The sequence below is a fragment of the Trichoderma virens genome (assembly GCF_000170995.1).
Source record: "Trichoderma virens Gv29-8 chromosome Unknown TRIVIscaffold_85, whole genome shotgun sequence".
NCBI lineage: Eukaryota > Fungi > Ascomycota > Sordariomycetes > Hypocreales > Hypocreaceae > Trichoderma > Trichoderma virens.
This window is the reverse complement of record NW_014013664.1, coordinates 1,069,079-1,087,756: the sequence shown is the minus strand read 5'-3', so window position 1 is coordinate 1,087,756 and position 18,678 is coordinate 1,069,079. Positions and strand designations below refer to the sequence as shown.

General features: G+C 52.3%; 5 protein-coding genes across 5 annotated transcripts; 3 read left to right on the top strand and 2 right to left on the bottom strand.

The window, feature by feature from the left end:
• Nucleotides 1–2,307: 2,307 nt before the first annotated feature.
• Nucleotides 2,308–3,496, top strand: TRIVIDRAFT_66986 (glycosyltransferase family 32 protein; the record flags this gene model as incomplete). Its single annotated transcript, XM_014097686.1, has 2 exons — nt 2,308–3,346; nt 3,411–3,496. The coding sequence occupies 2 exons, from the start codon at nt 2,308–2,310 to the stop codon at nt 3,494–3,496; spliced, it is 1,125 nt and encodes a 374-aa protein (XP_013953161.1).
• Nucleotides 3,497–5,420: 1,924 nt separating this feature from the next.
• TRIVIDRAFT_44320 (uncharacterized protein) lies at nt 5,421–7,490 on the top strand (the record flags this gene model as incomplete). The annotated part of the gene is made up of 2 exons (XM_014097685.1): nt 5,421–5,534; nt 5,742–7,490. 2 exons carry the CDS (start codon nt 5,421–5,423, stop codon nt 7,488–7,490), a joined length of 1,863 nt encoding a protein of 620 aa, XP_013953160.1.
• Nucleotides 7,491–7,821: 331 nt separating this feature from the next.
• TRIVIDRAFT_80734 (uncharacterized protein) lies at nt 7,822–9,889 on the bottom strand (the record flags this gene model as incomplete). Its single annotated transcript, XM_014097684.1, has 4 exons — nt 7,822–8,816; nt 8,902–9,189; nt 9,255–9,568; nt 9,712–9,889. 4 exons carry the CDS (start codon nt 9,887–9,889, stop codon nt 8,208–8,210), a joined length of 1,389 nt encoding a protein of 462 aa, XP_013953159.1.
• A 3,909-nt stretch (nt 9,890–13,798) lies between these two features.
• Nucleotides 13,799–15,319, top strand: TRIVIDRAFT_89012 (uncharacterized protein; the record flags this gene model as incomplete). Its single annotated transcript, XM_014097683.1, has 3 exons — nt 13,799–14,060; nt 14,146–14,319; nt 14,378–15,319. The coding sequence occupies 3 exons, from the start codon at nt 13,893–13,895 to the stop codon at nt 14,867–14,869; spliced, it is 834 nt and encodes a 277-aa protein (XP_013953158.1).
• Nucleotides 15,320–15,856: 537 nt separating this feature from the next.
• TRIVIDRAFT_57758 (uncharacterized protein) lies at nt 15,857–17,467 on the bottom strand (the record flags this gene model as incomplete). The annotated part of the gene is made up of 7 exons (XM_014097682.1): nt 15,857–16,097; nt 16,157–16,624; nt 16,684–16,821; nt 16,885–16,972; nt 17,037–17,153; nt 17,225–17,300; nt 17,459–17,467. The coding sequence occupies 7 exons, from the start codon at nt 17,465–17,467 to the stop codon at nt 15,857–15,859; spliced, it is 1,137 nt and encodes a 378-aa protein (XP_013953157.1).
• Between the last annotated feature and the right edge of the window lie 1,211 nt (nt 17,468–18,678).

Sequence of the window (18,678 nt, the reverse complement as noted above, 5' to 3'; positions counted from 1 at the left end):
ATTAGGCTTTTTTCCCCCTTCTTCGTTCCCGCCATGAGCGTGGATAGACGCATCTGCACGGTGATAGGCGAGCCGAAATCGAATCATTTCTCACGACTCCAACCAAGCCCAGCCCTACGTTACAGCCGGCCATCGCCAAGCAGATCGCCTACGCTGTGCTAAATTCTGACTTTCGGGCGGTACAGCAGCTGTTTGTCACGTCACAAGGGGTTTTCCGTGATGCCCGTACGAGAGAGTGTCAGGCTGATATTACCCGCATGCAAGACTACGAACGAGTCAATCTCGCCAAGAAAAAGCTTGGTTGTATGCTACCGCCTCATTGGAATGAATCGCTATCGAAAAGAACCAGGTTTTACCACTAGCTTCTCATGCTTTGTTGTGCGAGGTAGTGCAGCTAGCACGTAATAGCTTTTACGAAGCGCTGCTATTGATTCCCACGACGTCGCTTATCATGGCCGTTGAAATTAGAGCCCGGAAATGATGGAGACCATGACAGGGGCAGAGATCCATCCACCGGAAAAGATACGAGCTGATAACGCGAAGAAAAGATAGATAGCTGGTCCTCGGCCAAGACAACGGTTTCGGATGCTGATTAAGGTTTGCTTGGCAGTGACGAGATAATCTGCAACTCTAAAGAGGATATTTAGAGTTGAGCAGGTGGCCGCATTCTGCATCGCTTTGGCATCTTCAGGGGATGAAAGGATGAGAACTAGAATTGCGAAACAAGCCAAGACTCACATGTTGATGAGTAGAGTCGCAGCGAGTGTGCCTAAACCCCCGTAGCGCGAATTTTGCTGCCCGCTGTTGTAGGGGTCCATTGCCCGAAATGACGACATCTCCACTGTAGTTCAGCTGGTCAGCAATCAGAGCTGAGGCAAAGACGAAATGGACATTTCATGCAGCAGCAAGACAAGAGGGAAGGCAGCAGAAGAAAAAAAATTGATAACAATAGCAAGGCAAGATTTTCTGGATTACATTGTAGCCATGTGCGAAACGAAGCAGCCAACAATGAAGAGGATAAAAAAAGATGAAACAGCACTTCCAAAGCGTGTCAGAGAAGAAGCGCCAAGGCGTCGACGATCTGGGCAGCAAACGAACCAACAGATCGTTGCGCTAGACACTTTTGGCGTTTCATGTGCGCCTTGTAGGAATTGATAATCCCCTTTTTTCGCTGCTAGAGAACCAAAAGATCACGTCACCCGCCAGCTGTGCCTCTACATTCGGTACTGTGCGCGCCATCATGGTGCAGCTCATTGCCTTGCAAGGGAGGTGGTAGATATGCAATACTACTACTGTATTATCGAGGTTGTATCGGCATGTATGAGCATGGAGGCTTATCATCTACAGGGCCTTCATCTCATCTCATCTTGATTACACTTCTGCTGCTCATCATGTTCAAGGCCGTGATTTGTTAGTGGGAGTCGAGTCCAAGCTATTAGATTGCCAGCCTCTGCCAATAAAATCACACAAGTACCTCGTACGGCCTGTCCGGTGCAGAGAGTGGGTTCGTTGCAGGTACCGGCTACCTGCTAGTCGCCATTAGTGGCCAAAAGCAACCAGTGCAAAAACGGTGCTAAGTTGAGAACACCCCTATTTTCCTGGCGATTTTTAGCTCAAATCTCCCACGCCAAAGAAAAAAAAATACCTTAGCAAAGAGGTGACATCAAATACTTGGCAGATGGAAGCACCGCATGCATCCACCCTCTTCGTCAAACCCAAACTTTTCATTCTCCTGTTCCCCAGAGCCCCCTTCTTCGGCTTCTTGATACAGACCCTTTCCTTTTGATTTGGTTCGAGGGCCTATTTTACTTTTCTCGTCAATCGTTTTAAAGCCTCGCCTGAACTTGGCATCTTTGCCCCCCTTTCGTCATCCCCTCTTTAGTTCCCTACGTCCTGCATTGGTCTCCGTATTTCCCATCTCGTATCCCGTCAACGCCTAACAAGCGAGAACGAAACGAAGAGAAGAGAAGAGAGAAAAAAAGACGAAAACCCACAGCTAGCCCCCCTGCCAAGCGGAAGCAAGCGAGCTTTTTTTTTTTTTTTTTTTTATCCTCTTCTTTCGACTGGTGCTATTTTCTCTTGTACTTGCCCTCGTCGAATATCTCAGCTGTCACATTGTGATTTGCAGCTATTCCATGGTCTAGCTTCAAGCTTAATCTCGATTTTAATTTTCTCGATCCGTACCAGGTGTCTACGACATCGACGAGTTTCGACATCGACCTCACCTCTTTCGTCTACGAGAAGGGTAAAGGAAATAATACAATAAGATAGAAGAAGAGAGAGAAGGAGAGAAGAGAGAAGCCCAACATGTTGAACCCACGCCGCGCCTTCATTGCGGCGGCGTTCCTTTTGACCGTCTTCTTCCTCATCACCCGATCGCACAGCTCCGAGCCGAGTCCTGCCACCAAGACCGAAAGCCAAGATGCCCAAGCAGAAGCACAGGCCGCGGCCAATACGCAGCAGCGAATCCTCCCCCCGCCTCCTCCGCAAAAGCCCATGATTGACATGTCGGGCATGTCAACGTACGAAAAGCTGGCCTACCAGTACGAGTACGACATCGAGTCCAAGTTCCCCGCCTACATCTGGCAGACGTGGAAGCACACGCCGGGCGAGGGCGAGTTCCAGTTCCGCGAGCAGGAGGCGTCGTGGTCAATTGAGCACCCGGGCTTCATCCACGAGGTCATCACCGATTCCGTGGCCGACACGCTGCTGCAGCTGCTGTACGGGAGCATCCCCGAGGTGCTGGAGGCGTACCACGCCCTCCCGCTGCCCGTGCTCAAGGCCGACCTGTTCCGCTACCTGATCCTGTACGCGCGCGGCGGCATCTACTCGGACATTGACACGTACGCCATCAGGAGCGCGATTGAATGGATCCCGGCGCAGATTCCCAAGGAGACGGTGGGCTTGGTGATTGGCATTGAGGCTGACCCCGACCGGCCCGACTGGGCTGACTGGTACAGCCGGCGCATCCAGTTCTGCCAGTGGACGATCCAGAGCAAGCCCGGCCACCCGGTGCTGCGCGACATCATCAGCCGCATCACGAACTCGACGCTGACCATGAAGAAGGAGGGCAAGCTGTCTCAGTTCCAAGGCAACCGCGTGGTGGACCTGACGGGCCCGGCCGTGTGGACCGACACCATCATGGACTACTTCAACGATGAGCGCTACTTCGACATGGCCAACAGCAAGGGCAAGATTGACTACCGCAACTTTACGGGCATGGAGACGAGTAAGCGCGTCGGCGACGTGGTTGTGCTGCCCATTACGAGCTTCTCGCCGGGCGTTGGCCAGATGGGCGCCAAGGACTATGACGACCCCATGGCATTTGTAAAGCACGACTTTGAGGGTAAGTTGTGAACAAAACGATAGAAAGCAAGACTTGCGCAAAGCTAACTGTGTGATCTTCTCAGGAACGTGGAAACCCGAAAGCGAACGACATATCGGCGAGGTCCAGCAGGAGCTCGGAGAGGGAGAGGAAGCTCCGAAACAGCAGTAAAGAAGAAAAGAAGAAAGAAGAAGAACCTCGACACCCTATAATTGCATGAGCCACGTCGGAGGGATGTTTTTTTTTTTTTTTGTTATTTGTCATTATTCCTGCGCCTGTATATTCTTTCTTCTTCGCTGCGGTGGGCTGGGTTCCGCATCGTCACACCTTTATTTCGGGTAATATTTTTATTTCCGCGTTGCTGCGCGCCGCGTATGGGCGTCACGGCTATATATTGGTAGCGTGGGGGGAAGGAGGGAGGAGGGATTGAAACGTTTTTTTACAACATTGAGGCATCATCAGCATTGGGGTTTTTAGACTCATGTATTTTTCGGCTTTTTGTTTTTTTTTTTCTGTCATTTTCTATTGGAGGGAGGATGGGGAATTAGATGCCGGATGGAGTTTTTTGTTTGGTTTTCTACATATTGTCGGCGTCTCCATATTTTTTATCGCCATGTTTTGTGAGATTTCTACGATATAGCCGTTGGCGCTACCAGCGGGAGGCTGTGTGTAGCGTAGAGCCGAGGTCAGTAAAATGAAATCCATCAGACAGACAAGCATTGCGGAGGCCCGCTGAGGAGACTTTGAGATGAGATGAGATGGGGCTTGATAGGAAATGCATGGTATGATTCGGTGACGCGTCGTGTTTGTTGCCGACGGGCGCATACAAAGAGTGCAGCGAATGTTTGCGTGTGTTGCGGCGTAACGCAGGGAGTTGCTGAGATGATGGTTGGTGATAGCCGGACAAGGCAGGGTTGCGTGTGAATCAGTGTGGTGGCACAACGGGTAGAGCAGCAGCAGCAGCAGCAGACACTGTGCTGCAATTGAGGGCATCAGTCAATCAAACAAAGATGCGAAGAAACGGAGAAAGAGAAGACATGATGTCGAATCGCAGCACAGTACATCTTTCCTTAACCTCATGAAGTCTTACATCAGATTGATATCTCATCCCTACAAAAAAAAAACATGTGAGCCGCCTCTCTTCCCAGCAGCTCTCAAGGTCAATCATCCGCCCCTGCAGCCCGACCCGGACCGCCTGTCCCGCACCAAAGGTCCATCTTGGTCGGCAGCCCCAGCGAATAAGAAGCCACAGCAACAAGCAGCGGCCCCAAGCCAAAGCGGGAAACAAGGGCAGCCTAGCATTCTCTCGTTTTTTCCTTTTGGGGGAGCAGACGGCAATAGCCCAAGCTCTAAACCTGCGAGTGGCGAGTGGGGAAATGCCGGACAAAGCAACGGTAAAAGCGTTCGTGATGCCGCAAGTGGCTTGGGCGAGAAGTAGCACGAGAAATGATAGAGGTTCACGGTCCGAAGAGGTCCTTTTTTAGTGTGGGGAAGCAAAAAAGAGGAGGGGGATATTGGGCTTGGTGGGCAAAGGAAAGCCGTTCCGTAGGTCGGGACGGCGGACTGGGAATTTTTTCTGGGGAAATGGGGGCCGGGAACCTTTTTTTTTAGGGACACTTATCTTTTTGGGTATATTTATAAAGTGAGGAGGGTGGTGTGTGTGTGTTGGTTTGTGCTTTGGCTCGTGTCTTGTCTTGTCTTGTGGTTTTTGGGTTTCCGTGGAATGAGAGGTGTCTCTTGTGAAACACTATTTTCTTCCGTCTTCCTCTTCTTCTTTTTAATTTATTTTACAAAAACAACTCATCATCCCTTGGAAAAGAAGTGAAGCATAAAACCCTGAATGGCGGCTTGAATCAATACCGTGGACGATTTTTTTCCCCCCTTATTTCCTCTTTTTGATACCTCGGTGTTTCCTTTTCTGCATATAGCGAAGTTTACGTGTCGTCACAAATCTCCCCCTCCTCCTCCTCACTCGCAGCACTTCACCACCCAACTACGTTGAAAGGAAACAATGTCCATGTACACGCGGGCCTGCGCAGGGCCGCTGGGCCGGGCGAGAGCTTCGGCGCGAATGGCGGCGGTCGTAAGGAGAGCGATGAGTACGGCGGCGGCGGCGGCGAGGACGGTTGACGAGGGCTATGTGCAGCAGGAGTGGCAGCAGAGGATATTGGGGACCGAGGGGCTGAGCATACGGACGGGGCCGATGGAGGTGAGTTTTTTTTGACTGGAACTTGATGGGTGACGGCGGCGCGTTGGTGAGTTGGGATATAAGAGGATGAGTTGGTGTTGATGACGACGTTCTCTTACACGCCCGCTTACGCTCTCACTCATCCCATCTCATCTCACTCACTCGCTCACCCACTCGCCCATCATCACCACTTACACCAAAACCACAAAAGACTAACATCATGTCCAGCCCGCCCTCTTCACCGGCACCATCCCCGACCACTTCGCCTCCGTCGTCTCCCGCCACGGCGACCGTCCCGCCGTCATCGCCCGCTCGCCATCCCCCCTCGCCCGGGAATCCACCCTCACCTACCACGCGCTCGACCTCGTCTCCAACCGCCTCGCCTCCTCCCTCTCCTCCCTCGGCGTCCGCAAGGGCGACCGCGTCGCCGTCTCGCTCGGCAACAGCGCAGAGTTCGCCGCCCTCACTTACGCCCTGTTCAAGCTCGGCGCCGTCCTCGTCCCGCTCAACCCTACCTTCAATGCCCAGCAGGTGACCGCCGCGCTGGGCCATCTCGGCGCTGAAGTATTGATTATTGGCGCTGTCACGGATCTCGCGTATCGCCCTGGAAAGGGACGCAGCAACAAGCAGCTGCTGGAGACGGTTGTCGGCGACCTGCACCGTAGCCGGATCCAGAGCGAGGCCGTCCCTAGTCTGAAGCGTGTCGTCGTGCTGGATAACCGCACCAGCCATCCCGACGTCGACTTCCCGCTGGATCAATTCGCTGCCTTGAGTTCGTATGAGACTCTGCTCGAGGGCTCTGACCGCACCGTCAAGCCTGATGCCCCGTTGGATCCCGCGGACACCATCAACATCCAGTTCACGTCCGGCACAACATCCGCCCCTAAAGCCGCACAGCTCTCGCACACGGCCATCCTCAACAACGGCGCCTTCATCGCAGACCGCATGGGGCTTGCTCCTACAGATCGCATCGTCGTGCCACCGCCGCTGTTCCACTGCTTCGGCTCCGTGCTGGGCTACATGGCCACGGCCACCACCGGCGCCGCCATCCTCTTCCCGTCTCCGGCCTTCGACCCCGTGGCTACGGTGCGGATGGCCGCCGAGACCAACGCCACCGGCTTATACGGCGTCAGCACCATGCTGGTCTCCATATTCGAGGCCCTGGACGCCGGCAACCTCCCCGTGCCGCAGCACCTGCTCAAGGGCATCGTCGCTGGCAGCAGCGTGCCAGAGTCACTCATGCGCACCATCTACAAGCGTCTCGGGCTGCAAGATCTGGTCATCTGCTACGGCATGACAGAAACCGCACCCGTCAGCTGCATGACACGGCCGTCAGACCCCTTTGAGCAGCGCACATCGTCAGTCGGCACGCCCATGCCACACACCGCAGTCAAGATTGTCGATCCCCTAGACCCAGAACGTATCGTCCCCCTCGGTGAGCGCGGCGAGCTGGCCGCCTCCGGATACCTCGTCATGAAGGGCTACTTCGGCGACCCGGAGCGCACCGCCCAGGTCCGGCGCACCGACGCCGACGGCCGCACGTGGATGTACTCGGGCGACGAGGCCGAGATGGACGCCAACGGCTTCGTCCAAATCACCGGCCGCATCAAGGACCTCATCATCCGCGGCGGCGAAAACATCCACCCCCTCGAGGTCGAAAACTGCCTCTTCCAGCTCCCCGGCGTCCAGGAGGTGTCCGTCGCCGGCGTCCCGGACGAGCGTCTAGGTGAAGCCGTCGCCGCCTTCGTCATCCCTCGCCACGGCTGGCAAACGACCGACGCGCAGCAAGACGGCGACGAGGCTGCGCAGAGACTATCCAAGGACCGCGTGCGCGAATGGGTGCGGACGAATCTGTCGAGCCACCTGGTGCCCAAGTACGTCTTCTGGGTCGACGACTATCCCAAGACGGCCAGCGGCAAGATTCAGAAGTTTAAGCTGCAGGAGATGGCCAAGAAGATGCTGGCCGCCGAGGCATAAAGCAAGAAACAAATAAACAAAAAAAATTACAAAAAAAAAATTACAATTAACGAAGCATACTAATCATGTGAATATAGCATTTATCCATGTACTTATTGATTTATTGATTTTCTTTGGCTCAATAGCTTCTGGTTTTGGTTTCTGCATTATCAAGGTCGCTCAGGGGGCGAGTGACGGGCAGTCCAGGTACATGTAATCTATTTACTTGTATTTCAATTCTGCCCCTGAATAACTTAGGTATGAATAAATATACAACCATATTCTCGCAATCCTCAACTTCACAGTGACAACCTAAACATCATTCATCACAATGCACCAGGAATCGACATGTATCCCGCAAAATCAATCGTCATAAGAACTAACCCACGCGAAATCAACTCTCTATCGAGTCTATAGAATCCACTTCGTCAAGTCAGTTGTCGTAGCACATGGTATCAAAGGCTTCTAGCATCGTCCTTCTGTCCGCCTGTCCGTCTCGCTCTGCCTGAGCTCCCAGAGGTCGCACAGCCCTACCAGTTGAAAATATCCCATATCCCAAACAAGTTTCATGTTAAGAGCTTGAAAAAAGGAGAGAAAAAAAGGAAGAGGCTCCCACCTCCCCAGAAGAGAAGGGTAAAGGGGGTAGCCTCAAAACTCCTCAACGCCGTCATCCCAAGAAAAGACACCTCTCTCCGCCCTGCCCATCCTCCTCCTTTTCCCTGTCCGGATATTCATCTTTTATTCCACCTGTTTCTCGCAGCCAATGCGGCCAAGAAGCTCCTTACGATCGCTGTGTCCCGGCAGGCTGACTCCGCTGGCGGAAGCCTGCTTCTTAAGGCCGTTGCGTCGCTCCCAGCTTTTGAGGTCCAGCTCCTCCACTCCGACCTCCTGCTCCAGCGGTTGAACTTCCTCGTAGATGAGCTCCTCCGTATCCTCATCTTCTTCAGCCTCGTCGTCGCTCCGGGAATCTTCAGCGCCAGTTCCGCTAATCACCTTGATGGCAACGCGAATGATCATGGTGAACCAGTAAATCGTAATGGCCTGCAGCAGAAGGAGGGGTGCGAGGAAAGCCCACTTGACTGTCTCGTTGTAGCACACACGGCCCGTCGAGTTGAAGAATGGCTCAAGCAGATACGTGAAGCCGGCGGGGGCTTCCACTGGTCCAACCAGGGCGTCGTTTGATCCAATGAAGCATCCGTTGGGCATAATCTCAGGGGTGTGTGCGTAAATCGACCAGCAGACCATGACGTAGAAGACGTGGCGCGCCACAAACCAGGACACCATGAAGAGGGCAAAGGCATAGTCGCACAGCGTGTTGTGGCCGGTGTACTTGAGACACTTGGCAACCTAGACAAATTGTTGGGGTCAGCCATCACATCAACGACCCCCAAAGCCTACAATGGAGGCAATCGGAAACCGAGAGAAAACTTACAGGGAAGAATAGATCCACCACGTCCATAATAACCAAGATGAACATTCCAACACGGGTATGGTGATAGCAGTAGCACGACGAAATCAGTGCGGTGGTAATGATGTGGTGGCTAAACATTTGCCAGTGGTCCTTTCGCCGATCCTCGATGTTGATGACGATAATCTGCTGCAGCCAAAACGCCCATTGGGCAAGCATGTACCACTTCATGAGGCCGCCCATCTCCCGGTTCGGCCAGTCGGTCCACAGCTCCCTCATGTTCAGCCAGGCGGGGGAATTGTAGTACAGATACTATTATACGGCCAGTCAGTGATTTTGCGTCGCCTACTTGGGGCATGTGATTCGGAACCACGTACCATGCCCGTAGGCCAAAAGACGCAATAGTAAACCAGTAACCAGGCCTGCTCGGTGAACCGCGTCAAGGTCTTCTTCTTGCTGATTCCGTTGAGTCGGCCAAGCGGTGCCAGAATGTAGTCCATGGTGCCGGCTCGAAGGCCGGTGAAGAGGACAATGAAAAAGGCAATCAAATAGGCATCGTCAAATCCGGTAGCATACTTGCCCGTCCTCTGGTTGAAGTACGAGAGGTGGAAGAACTTGGTCGTGTGTATTCTGGCTTTGGGGATGCAGGCGTGGGCCAGGAACAGAAGAGCGAGCAGGTTGAGTGACAAGCCTAGTGACAGCAAAAGTCAGTAAGGTTCCATGAGGTGGCTGCTTTAGAGAGAAGCATGTCGCATTACGCAAACGTTGCGACAGGTGCCAATGCTTGTGCGGGCGGGGGAACGTAACAAGCCAAAACAAGGGAAAACAACGTACCGACCTGGTTCTCGACGAACCAGCGAGCGAGGGGCTTCCAGACGCTCTCGTCCTTGCGCTTCAGGCGACGGACCAGCACGACATTGCGGCCAGGAGTCTGCATGTACAGCGGTCGATCGCTCTTGGAGGAGCTGGCGACAGTCTTTTCGTCCGCCACCAGGCCGTGTGAGTCGCCCATGGTGTCGAGCGTTGTCGAGGAAGGCAGCGGTCGTGAGCGAGGCACCTCGACTCGGGCTGTGAAAAGGGGATGAGACTTTGCGGAGGTGAGTCGAGTCGAGAAATGCTAACGGCCGGTTAGCACAACACAAAGACAAGACAGAGCAAGACAGGACAGGACAAGCAATAATTAGTAGGTACTAGACGGTACAGTAGCAGCAGCCAAAGGGTGTGGTGGGGGTGGTGGGATGTCTCACCTTGGCCAGCGATTGGACGGCTCTTTTTTTTTCTACCTCTTTTTTGCAGGTTCTTTTTTTTCCCTCTTTTTCACGGCGGGCGGAGTGGCGTCCCAAGCTGCAGCTTAGCTCCTCTAAACAGAGAACAAAGAACAAGGGCAAGGAGAGCTCCCGAGGAAAGGACGAGATGGAAGAGCGCTCTGCCAAGCTTCCTGGTCAAGGGCTCCAGTCAATTGCTTGCAGATGGAGAGATGTTCCACTCTGGAGGGATGGAGGGGAGAGGAATTGGGAGCGTTTAAAGAGCGCATTGAGTGAGGCTCGGTACATGCACGAGTACCTCGCAAGCCGGGGGACGGACGGGAAAAAAGAGCAAGCGGGAAAGGACAGATAGGCGGTGGAGGGCCCAGATTAGAGGGATCAGCAGCCAGATGGATGCACTGGTCTGCTTCAACATGCGACTCAGTTGGGTGCTAAGCCTCGTACAGTGTACGGGCCGGCGGCTGGGAGAAGCTGTGCGACTCAGTCACTCAGGGCACCGGCGTAGGTACCAGGTACGGCCGGCCAGATCAGGTACTGTCTTTCATCAGTCCAGTTACTACCCGACCTTGGTAACATCCATTCTCTCCTCTCCAGCTGCTCGTATTACTGCTGTACTGTACAGGCTGTACTTGGATTCTCACACAAGGACAGAGCTGGCACAAGTACTACCTATGTACATTTACCAGCAGCCAAGCGGCGGCAGCGGCAGCGGCGTGTCAAGTGTCGTGTCTGGTCTGGCCTGTTCTGGTCTGATACATGAACAACAACCTGTGCTGCGTCCTGCAGAATGTGAGCAGTCAACTAGGAGCCTCCCCCGCGCATATCGAACAGAGATTGCTTTGAGCCCTGGCCCGAGCTTTTCGACTTTTGTCTCAAACCCCGGCACGAATGACGTTTCTGCCCGTCCCACAATTGCCGTAATACTAACATGACACAGCACCGTGCTTGTACGGAGCACTCTGTAATAATGCCTTCAATGTCCATATCAAAGTATATCTAGGTAGTCAATTAAACAGGTATCACATTTGCTCTCAATCTCTTCCATCAAGACTTGTTGCAAGCGGTGAGAGCTGCGGCACATGTACGAGCAACTGCTACAGTGTGCGTCGCCCTCAACTAACACCAACCCACTACGGCGCACTTGCGCTACCCGCTAGCGGTCTAGCAGCCTGCTAAGATGTGCTGAGGCGCTCGCTTGGGCCCCTGGCCTCAACAAATGCGATGCAAGCTCAGCGGGTGAAGCCATGGCCTGATTCGCTCCCCGAATTAACCTCACCAGGCGCGGCTGCTTTGGTGGCCACCAATGGCAGCAGCCCGAATTCTCCCCTCTGAAACTCCCCTCTTTTCCTGCAGTATGGACCCGACTCCATTGCTTTTAACCTCACAGCAGGGTAGTATTTGTAGCAGAGCGTTTGACTCCCAATACCTTGGCTAACCGCAGGGAGTAATGCTCTGCACCTCCGCCTCTGTGCGACTATGCTTGTCAAGCTGTATTGCTACGCGGCCCTCGGACCCCGTGCAAGGTTATTACTGCAGATTTGCCTCGGAACTGAAGAGATGTGCGCCACCATGAACAGAAACACACGTGGGCTGAGCATAGGCTGTAGGATCTGGGCTAAGATGAACCCTTGCTTGTCAGTTAGCCCATCCAACCTACAGTAGAGCATGCCAAAAGAGCAGTGCATGTGTGCGAGGATGGATGGATTTAGCAGCACCTACCTGTCCAGGCAAGTTGAAGAGTAATGGAGGTGTCGTACTATCCAAAGTGAGGATAACGTCAGCTGTCATGGCGCTGCTGAATCTGAAGCTGAGAAATATGCAGCTCTTTGTCTTTTGTAGGCCAGTATGCATGTATTCATTCAATAGAGAGTTACAACGGGTGGCTGTCCTCTGGCCCTTTAGAAATTACGTCTTATAGTCTCATCCTCGAGATCCTTCTGTATTCTCCCTAGCAAGAGGACCTGATCCGACTCCCCGCCGCCTAGTAGAGGTTCAGCTGAGGTCTCGTGATGTTATTCACATCAATAGCCTAATATGACCCTCCATGGTATAGTAGTGCATCAAGGATGAAAGCAAGAGAATAGAATTGGCTTCTCAGACGATAGTCTCGAACGAAGAATCTAATCTGAGATCGAGTGGGGGCGGGGATTCAAAGCGTGGCGTCATGAGCAGTGGTGGGCCCTCGACAGAGGCATCAGTCTTGGTAAACATAACTCTCATCAAGACATGACAACAGAATGAGTTGATCTTAGGTAATAGCAGCATATGCAAAAGTTGGCGATATCACATAACAGCAGATGTAAAAAGGCACAGGCAGCAAACCCCCGATCTGCACGTCGACAGCAACTGCAGTTCGCCATCAAAGAGACATTTTACGCTCACCAGCTGATCGATTTTCTCATAGAACCCCAGCTGCAGGTCGACAGGGATCACAACCAAGGCCAATCACGAAAGCGCTCGTCGCAACACCCTCTACAGCCGTCCTGTCGCTCGTCACAGTTCTAGGCCCCAGCTGACTGAACCAAGCCGAACCCGGCCAAGACAGGAAATGGCTTTTTGTGCTTGTTGAAAAGAACAAGACTTTTTTGCAGTCCCTTGAGAAGAATCTTGAGTCATCATCCCGGCCAATAGCCCCAGCCATTGCAACAAGACCACTTGAGAGCCTACTCTATAGAATTTTTATTATTTGTATTACAAGTTGTTTGTCAAGACAACCTTTTGCTCTATGCCTCCCCTATACAAGTAACAGCCAGCCAAAGGCGGGGAACAAGCAATTCAATACTTGCACAACTAAAACACAAACCCATCTAAATTTAGGGCTCCTGGACTGGTGCTGCTTCGGAAGTGCTTCGTGCTGTCCCCAACCAAGACCCATCAGCCCTGTACAGTATGGTGAACGACACCCACGCCACTTTGATTGGGCATGGTGGTCAAATTGAATCAAATCAACATGCAATTAGGTTGGAAACAAGGCCTCGGAGAGGGTTAAAATTGCTGTGAAAAATAGTACTATCCACATTATGAGGCTCTTTTTGGGGTCAAACTACATCAAATCAGAATCATGTAAACAGGTTGGAGACAAGGCCTCGGCGGAGCTTAAAATTACTGTGAATTTGCATTTTTTGGTCAAACTGCATTAAATCAGAATCATGCAAACTGTTGGAGACAAGGCCTGGGGGGAGGTTAAAATTGCTGTGAAGTATTATGGAGGCTCTTTTGAGGCTCTTTTGAGGCCCTTTTTTCCCTCCTCGCTCTCCCACCAAGACTCGTAGATTTCAAGCATTCATATATACGTTCAAATAAATAATTAGATATTAATATATCAGTTCATATAGAAAGCTAGTTATTATCTAACAGCTATGGAAATTTGAACTTCTTTGTTACTATCTCTATCCATGCTATAAGGGGAGATCAATCCCATACAAAGTTTGATGTGTTTTCGATTTCTCTACCTATGCTCGCAACTTCAAGCTGTCTGGAAGCTCTCCAGCTTTAATTCCAGCACAGCCACATTCCCCATCCGAAATAGGCACCAACCGAGCTCGCCCCGCTCACCAGCCACGCCGTCTCCCCTCCTGACCCAGTAATTTATCGTCTACATCATCCTTCCGCCACAGCGATCGCCTGTCCCTTTGATCCTTCACACTTCCGTCCACCTCAGCACCAACCACAAACCGTCTTTTCTTTCGTGAGAAGCCCCGAACTTCCCATCAGCGCGATAGAGGAGAAAGAAGACTTGCGCGCAAAACCATGGCGTCCACCGCAAAGTACCAGCCGGCTCCCCAGCAGGAGCCCGACGACGACTACACGCAAGCTCCGCCCGCGTACGGCACTGCGGCGGCATCGTCGTCGCGCAACGATCCCGGCTTGTTTGCTGAGCCGCGCAGCAGCGATGACAACATCCCCGATGACTTCAAGGTAAGTGCAGGATGAACATTCTTTGATATCAAAATCTAGCATCTATATCTCACGGAACGTCCCTTGCTGACGTCATGTTAAACAGTTTGGAGCTTCCGTCGCCGAAGCCACGGTCGATATTCGCAACCAGTTTGTCCGCAAGGTCTACAGCATCCTCACCGTCCAACTCATCGCTACTGCGGCCCTGAGCTCCATCAGCTTCTTCAGCGAGGGCTACAAGGCATGGATCCAAAGCCACCCTGGTCTTGTCTGGGCATCTGTATGTCAACCACTCCACGTTCTCATCAATGATACCCTTAGCTAACCAACATCTCCAGCTCTTCGGCGCCATGATCTTCATGGGTCTCACCTACTGGAAGCGCAAGTCATATCCGACCAACCTGCTCTTCCTCTCGCTCTTCACCCTCACCGAAGCCTACTCCATCTCCGTCATCGTCTCCTTCTACCAGACCTCCATCGTCCTCAACGCCACCATCCTCACCGCAGGCATCTTCGTCTTCCTCACTGTCTTTGCCTGCCAGTCCAAGTACGACTTTACATCATGGATGCCCTACCTCTTTGGCGCTCTATGGGGTCTCGTTCTCTTCGGATTCATGGCCATGTTCCTCCCCTACAGCTCCACCGGCGAGCTCGTCTACGGCGGTCTTGCGGCTCTCATCTTCAGCGGCTACATCCTCGTCGACACCCAGATGATCATGCGCCACCACCACGTTGAGGAGGAGATTGCCGCCGCCATCAGCCTGTACCTCGACATCATCAACCTTTTCCTGGCCATTCTGCGCATCCTCAACAGTCAATCTAACAACTAATATGGCCAAAGAGTGAATCGCACAAGTGGTAACAGTCAACTACTGTGCAATGCTCGTTATTCGTGGAAAGAGCTTCGAGATTGTTATCATGGGCACTACCCTTGCTTTTATTTTCCTTGTTTCTTTTTGTTTTTCTTTTTCTTTTGCAACAATGTAGGATAATGGGATACAGCGGATGGGACGCGGATAGGGCAGTTGACTTTGGCTTTTTATCTTTATTGGTTTTCTTTTTGCATGGTTTGCCATTTATTTCTCACTGCCTGTCTCCTTGGTGTTTGAAGCGCCAACGTACAACACAAGGGACGGAATAAACTAGCTTCTTGTTTCCTAATTGCATGGCCGACTAGGCTCTCTTCTCTCAAGTGTCGAAATCGTGATGAAGGTTGTGAATGTATTTGATATCTGCATTAGAAGTCCACTACAGTAGCTAGAAAAAATAAAAGGACAGTTTAAAAAAAACAGGGAGACCATTTGACAACAGATGGCTACTGATGCGGCTAAAAAACAGGATACCTTGCGAGAGCGTACAGAGAGGCTGGACAGCTCGAGAACCCAAAGAGGTTGTCAAGGCATGCCGTTCATCTCCGTCTCGCACATTATTATGCTGAGTAGCCGCATGCTTTCCCACCTTTGCCGATCCGAGGCACCTCTCTTCGTCGGGGTATACGTCGTTTTGGTCCAACGGCATTCCACCCTCTCCATATATTCCACCATGAAACTCCCTCCCCTTCGTCAGCCTCTAACGTTCCATCTCAGCACCAGCCCATGCGTCACTTCGCGAGTTGCCGTAGGTCGCAATAAAATAAGTAAAGAAAAAACAGGGAGAAAATCAAACTCGATTCTGTAACGGCCGGGGGAATGTTCTGATGTCTTTGCTCTTCAGTGTGTAGGAGAGGTAAAACCCAACGCCGGCAGCGATAAATAGACCAACGTCGCAATTTACTTTTATAATGCCGAAGAAAGCCCTAATACGTGATTTGAGATGATTTAGTTCTCCTCGCCATTGAGGCTGGTGTCCAGTGCGGGGGATGCCTGGGCTGTCGTCTCGCGCTGCATGCGAGCCTCTATCTCGCGAAGCTGAGACTCGCGCGCCAGCAGCTCCTGTCGCTTCTCGTTGATCTCGCGCTGAACCTTGAGCTCGATCTCGCGGAGCTTCTCCTCTTCTCTTCGGAGCTGTTCCTCCTTGAGGCGAACGGACTGGGAAGCCAGGTCCTCGGGGTTCATGGAGCTATCAAGACTTCACACGTTAGTTCACTGTCGCAGCAGGCAAGGTTGTAGTATACTTACCCAGAGGCACCGCCATCCACACTCTTAGACAGCTTCTCGGTACGGTAGTTCTCATACAAGAAATCGTGGGTGATTTCCTTCAAGTCGGCCAAGTGGCTGTGGAGGAGGGCTGATCGGATAGCCAAGAAGTCTGAGTGACGAGGGTTCTCGACCTCGACAACACCCCATGGGTACTGACGAGCGCGGACCTTGCGGCCGCCAATCTCAACCACATCCTCGGAGCCAACAATGGCAAACGGCATGAGTCCTCTGAGCTCTGCGTTTTCCTCAACGGTATCCTCGTCGTCTTCCTCAATGTCGTAGGGGAAGTTGTACACGGGGATTCTGTAGTGCTCAATGTCCTCCATGACCAGCTTCTTTGACTCGGCAAGCTCCTGAGGGGTCAGGGTATCGGCTCGGCCAATAACGGGGATGACGTTGACACGCGGCGCAAGGCGCTTCATCAGTTCGATATCGAGTTCTCGGAGGCTTGTGGAGACGCGTCAGTACGAAAGAAGTAGCTCGCTGGGCAGGAGAAGGAGGCTTACCCGTGGCCGGTAGGGGTGATGAAGTAAAGCATGGCGTGAACACGGTTGTCCCTGAAGCGAGGGTTACGCTTAATACGGGACTCCTCGGCCAAGATGTCGTCATATTGTCTCTCGAGGTAGCCGACGATTTCTGAGAAGCTATATGCGGCAGGTTAGCATGCGACAGAGCGCAGGCGAAAGGGTAGTCAATGCGGGGCTAACCTGGCCTCGTTGTCAATCTGGTCGCCGAATCCGGGGGTGTCGACGATGGTCAGTGAAATTCGGGTGCCTTCCTCGTCGAGTTCAAGCTCTAATCAGGTGGTGAGCGCTTGTCAAAAGACAGATTGGGGCGTTTGCGACTCATCATCACGTACCAACAGTAAGGGGCTTGATCTTGACGCCCTCCTCGATGTGCGCGTTGGTAGCATCGTCGGCTTCCTTGTGCTCGAGGACAGACTTGCCGCAGAGGGTGTTGACGAAGGTGGTCCGGCCTGCAGCGACAATTGTGAGTCTCAAGTTCGTGTTTGGAATTGCAGCGCAGGTGGAGAGAGCAGCGGCATACCAGTTCCAGAAGCACCGCACACCATCAGGCAGAACTGAATGCCTTTCTTGACATTCTTCTTGCGGCGAATAACCTTCTGCACAGTCCAGAACAGTTAGTTTTTTTTTTTCTTCGCGTTTCAAACATGACAGGGCCAGAAAATCGTCGAGGAAACAGCATGTTTTGGGAGTCGTGCATCGTCGTCGTCGAATTGACACGTCCCTAAGAATTGCGGGAAACGGGGGGTGCACATACGGAGGACATCATGGATGGCGATGGGTATGAGGATTAGCCCTAAAACGGCGGGAGAGGGTGCAGAAGCAGCTGGAGCGAGGAAATAGAAACAGAGTTCGGCCAAGACGAAGCTCTTGATGGAGGAGAGAAGAATTGGTGGTGATAAGAGGCCAGGAGAAGTCGGGTGCTAAAGGAGAAGAAGGCGTCGTACTGGCAATTTGCTTCTTTCAGGGGCCGCCAGCGCCAGCCTAGGCCTAGACGAGCCAGACCGCCCCTGCCCCGGCTGTAGCTCCCCCTAAGTCCCCAAGTGAACCTGGTGCTACCCTACGGAGCTAAGCTAAATCATGCAATCCCAAAACGCCTGGTACCTGTAATGGATCAATTGTTTGCTGCATTGTCCGTGCGCGCATCTCAATTAGAGAGGTACTGGACCTGGAGATGTATTTTCGCCGGGAATTCATCGGAAAACACAAACACAGTGCCGGATGTACCTTGTTGAGGGCGATCCATCCAGGTCTCTTTTTTTTTTTTTCGTTTGATCAGCAGAGGAGCAATACGAGCGTTGGTGGTACCGCAGATGGTCAAGTTAATGGACACTTCATGCTACTACTTCCTAGAATATATGGCGAGGCCGATTTCTGGAGAACATTGTTTTGCAAAATGAAGAGCTACCCCTCATTTTGTGTGCCAATGTAGACATATAAAACCCAAGTATTCTGCCTTGCTACAAGTCCTACGTGATGATTGTCCAAGTCCCCTGTCCATTGGTGCCAGAATGGGTGCTGCCATTGTCCAATCTGACATGCTGCCTTTGTAGCGACGACGTGTACTTTTCTTGAGCCTCGTATCCCCAATGCTTAGTCCCAGGTAGGCAGAAGGGTGATGTCCGTCACGCATGAACAATACCTGATGAATCACCAATGTTATAGAGTAATGCAGAAGAAGTATACCTGGCACTTCAAGTATCTGCTATTATTGCTATTAAATATGCCACGTGGGATTGATGCCAGATGGCCAACTTGGGATGCAACCCAGCAAATGCTCGAAGTACGTACCTATCATGATGTTCCCTCTCCTATGCAAATTCACCGAGCCCGCGCATGCTGGTAGCAGATGCTAGAGATCCATACCAACGTAAGGTCCAAGCACGGTAGATAAGGTAGGTACATGTAGAGATGTCAATGAATGCAAGGCGCAAAGCTGCATCTCGGCTTCAATTGCCCTCGACTTTGATTCTCCCA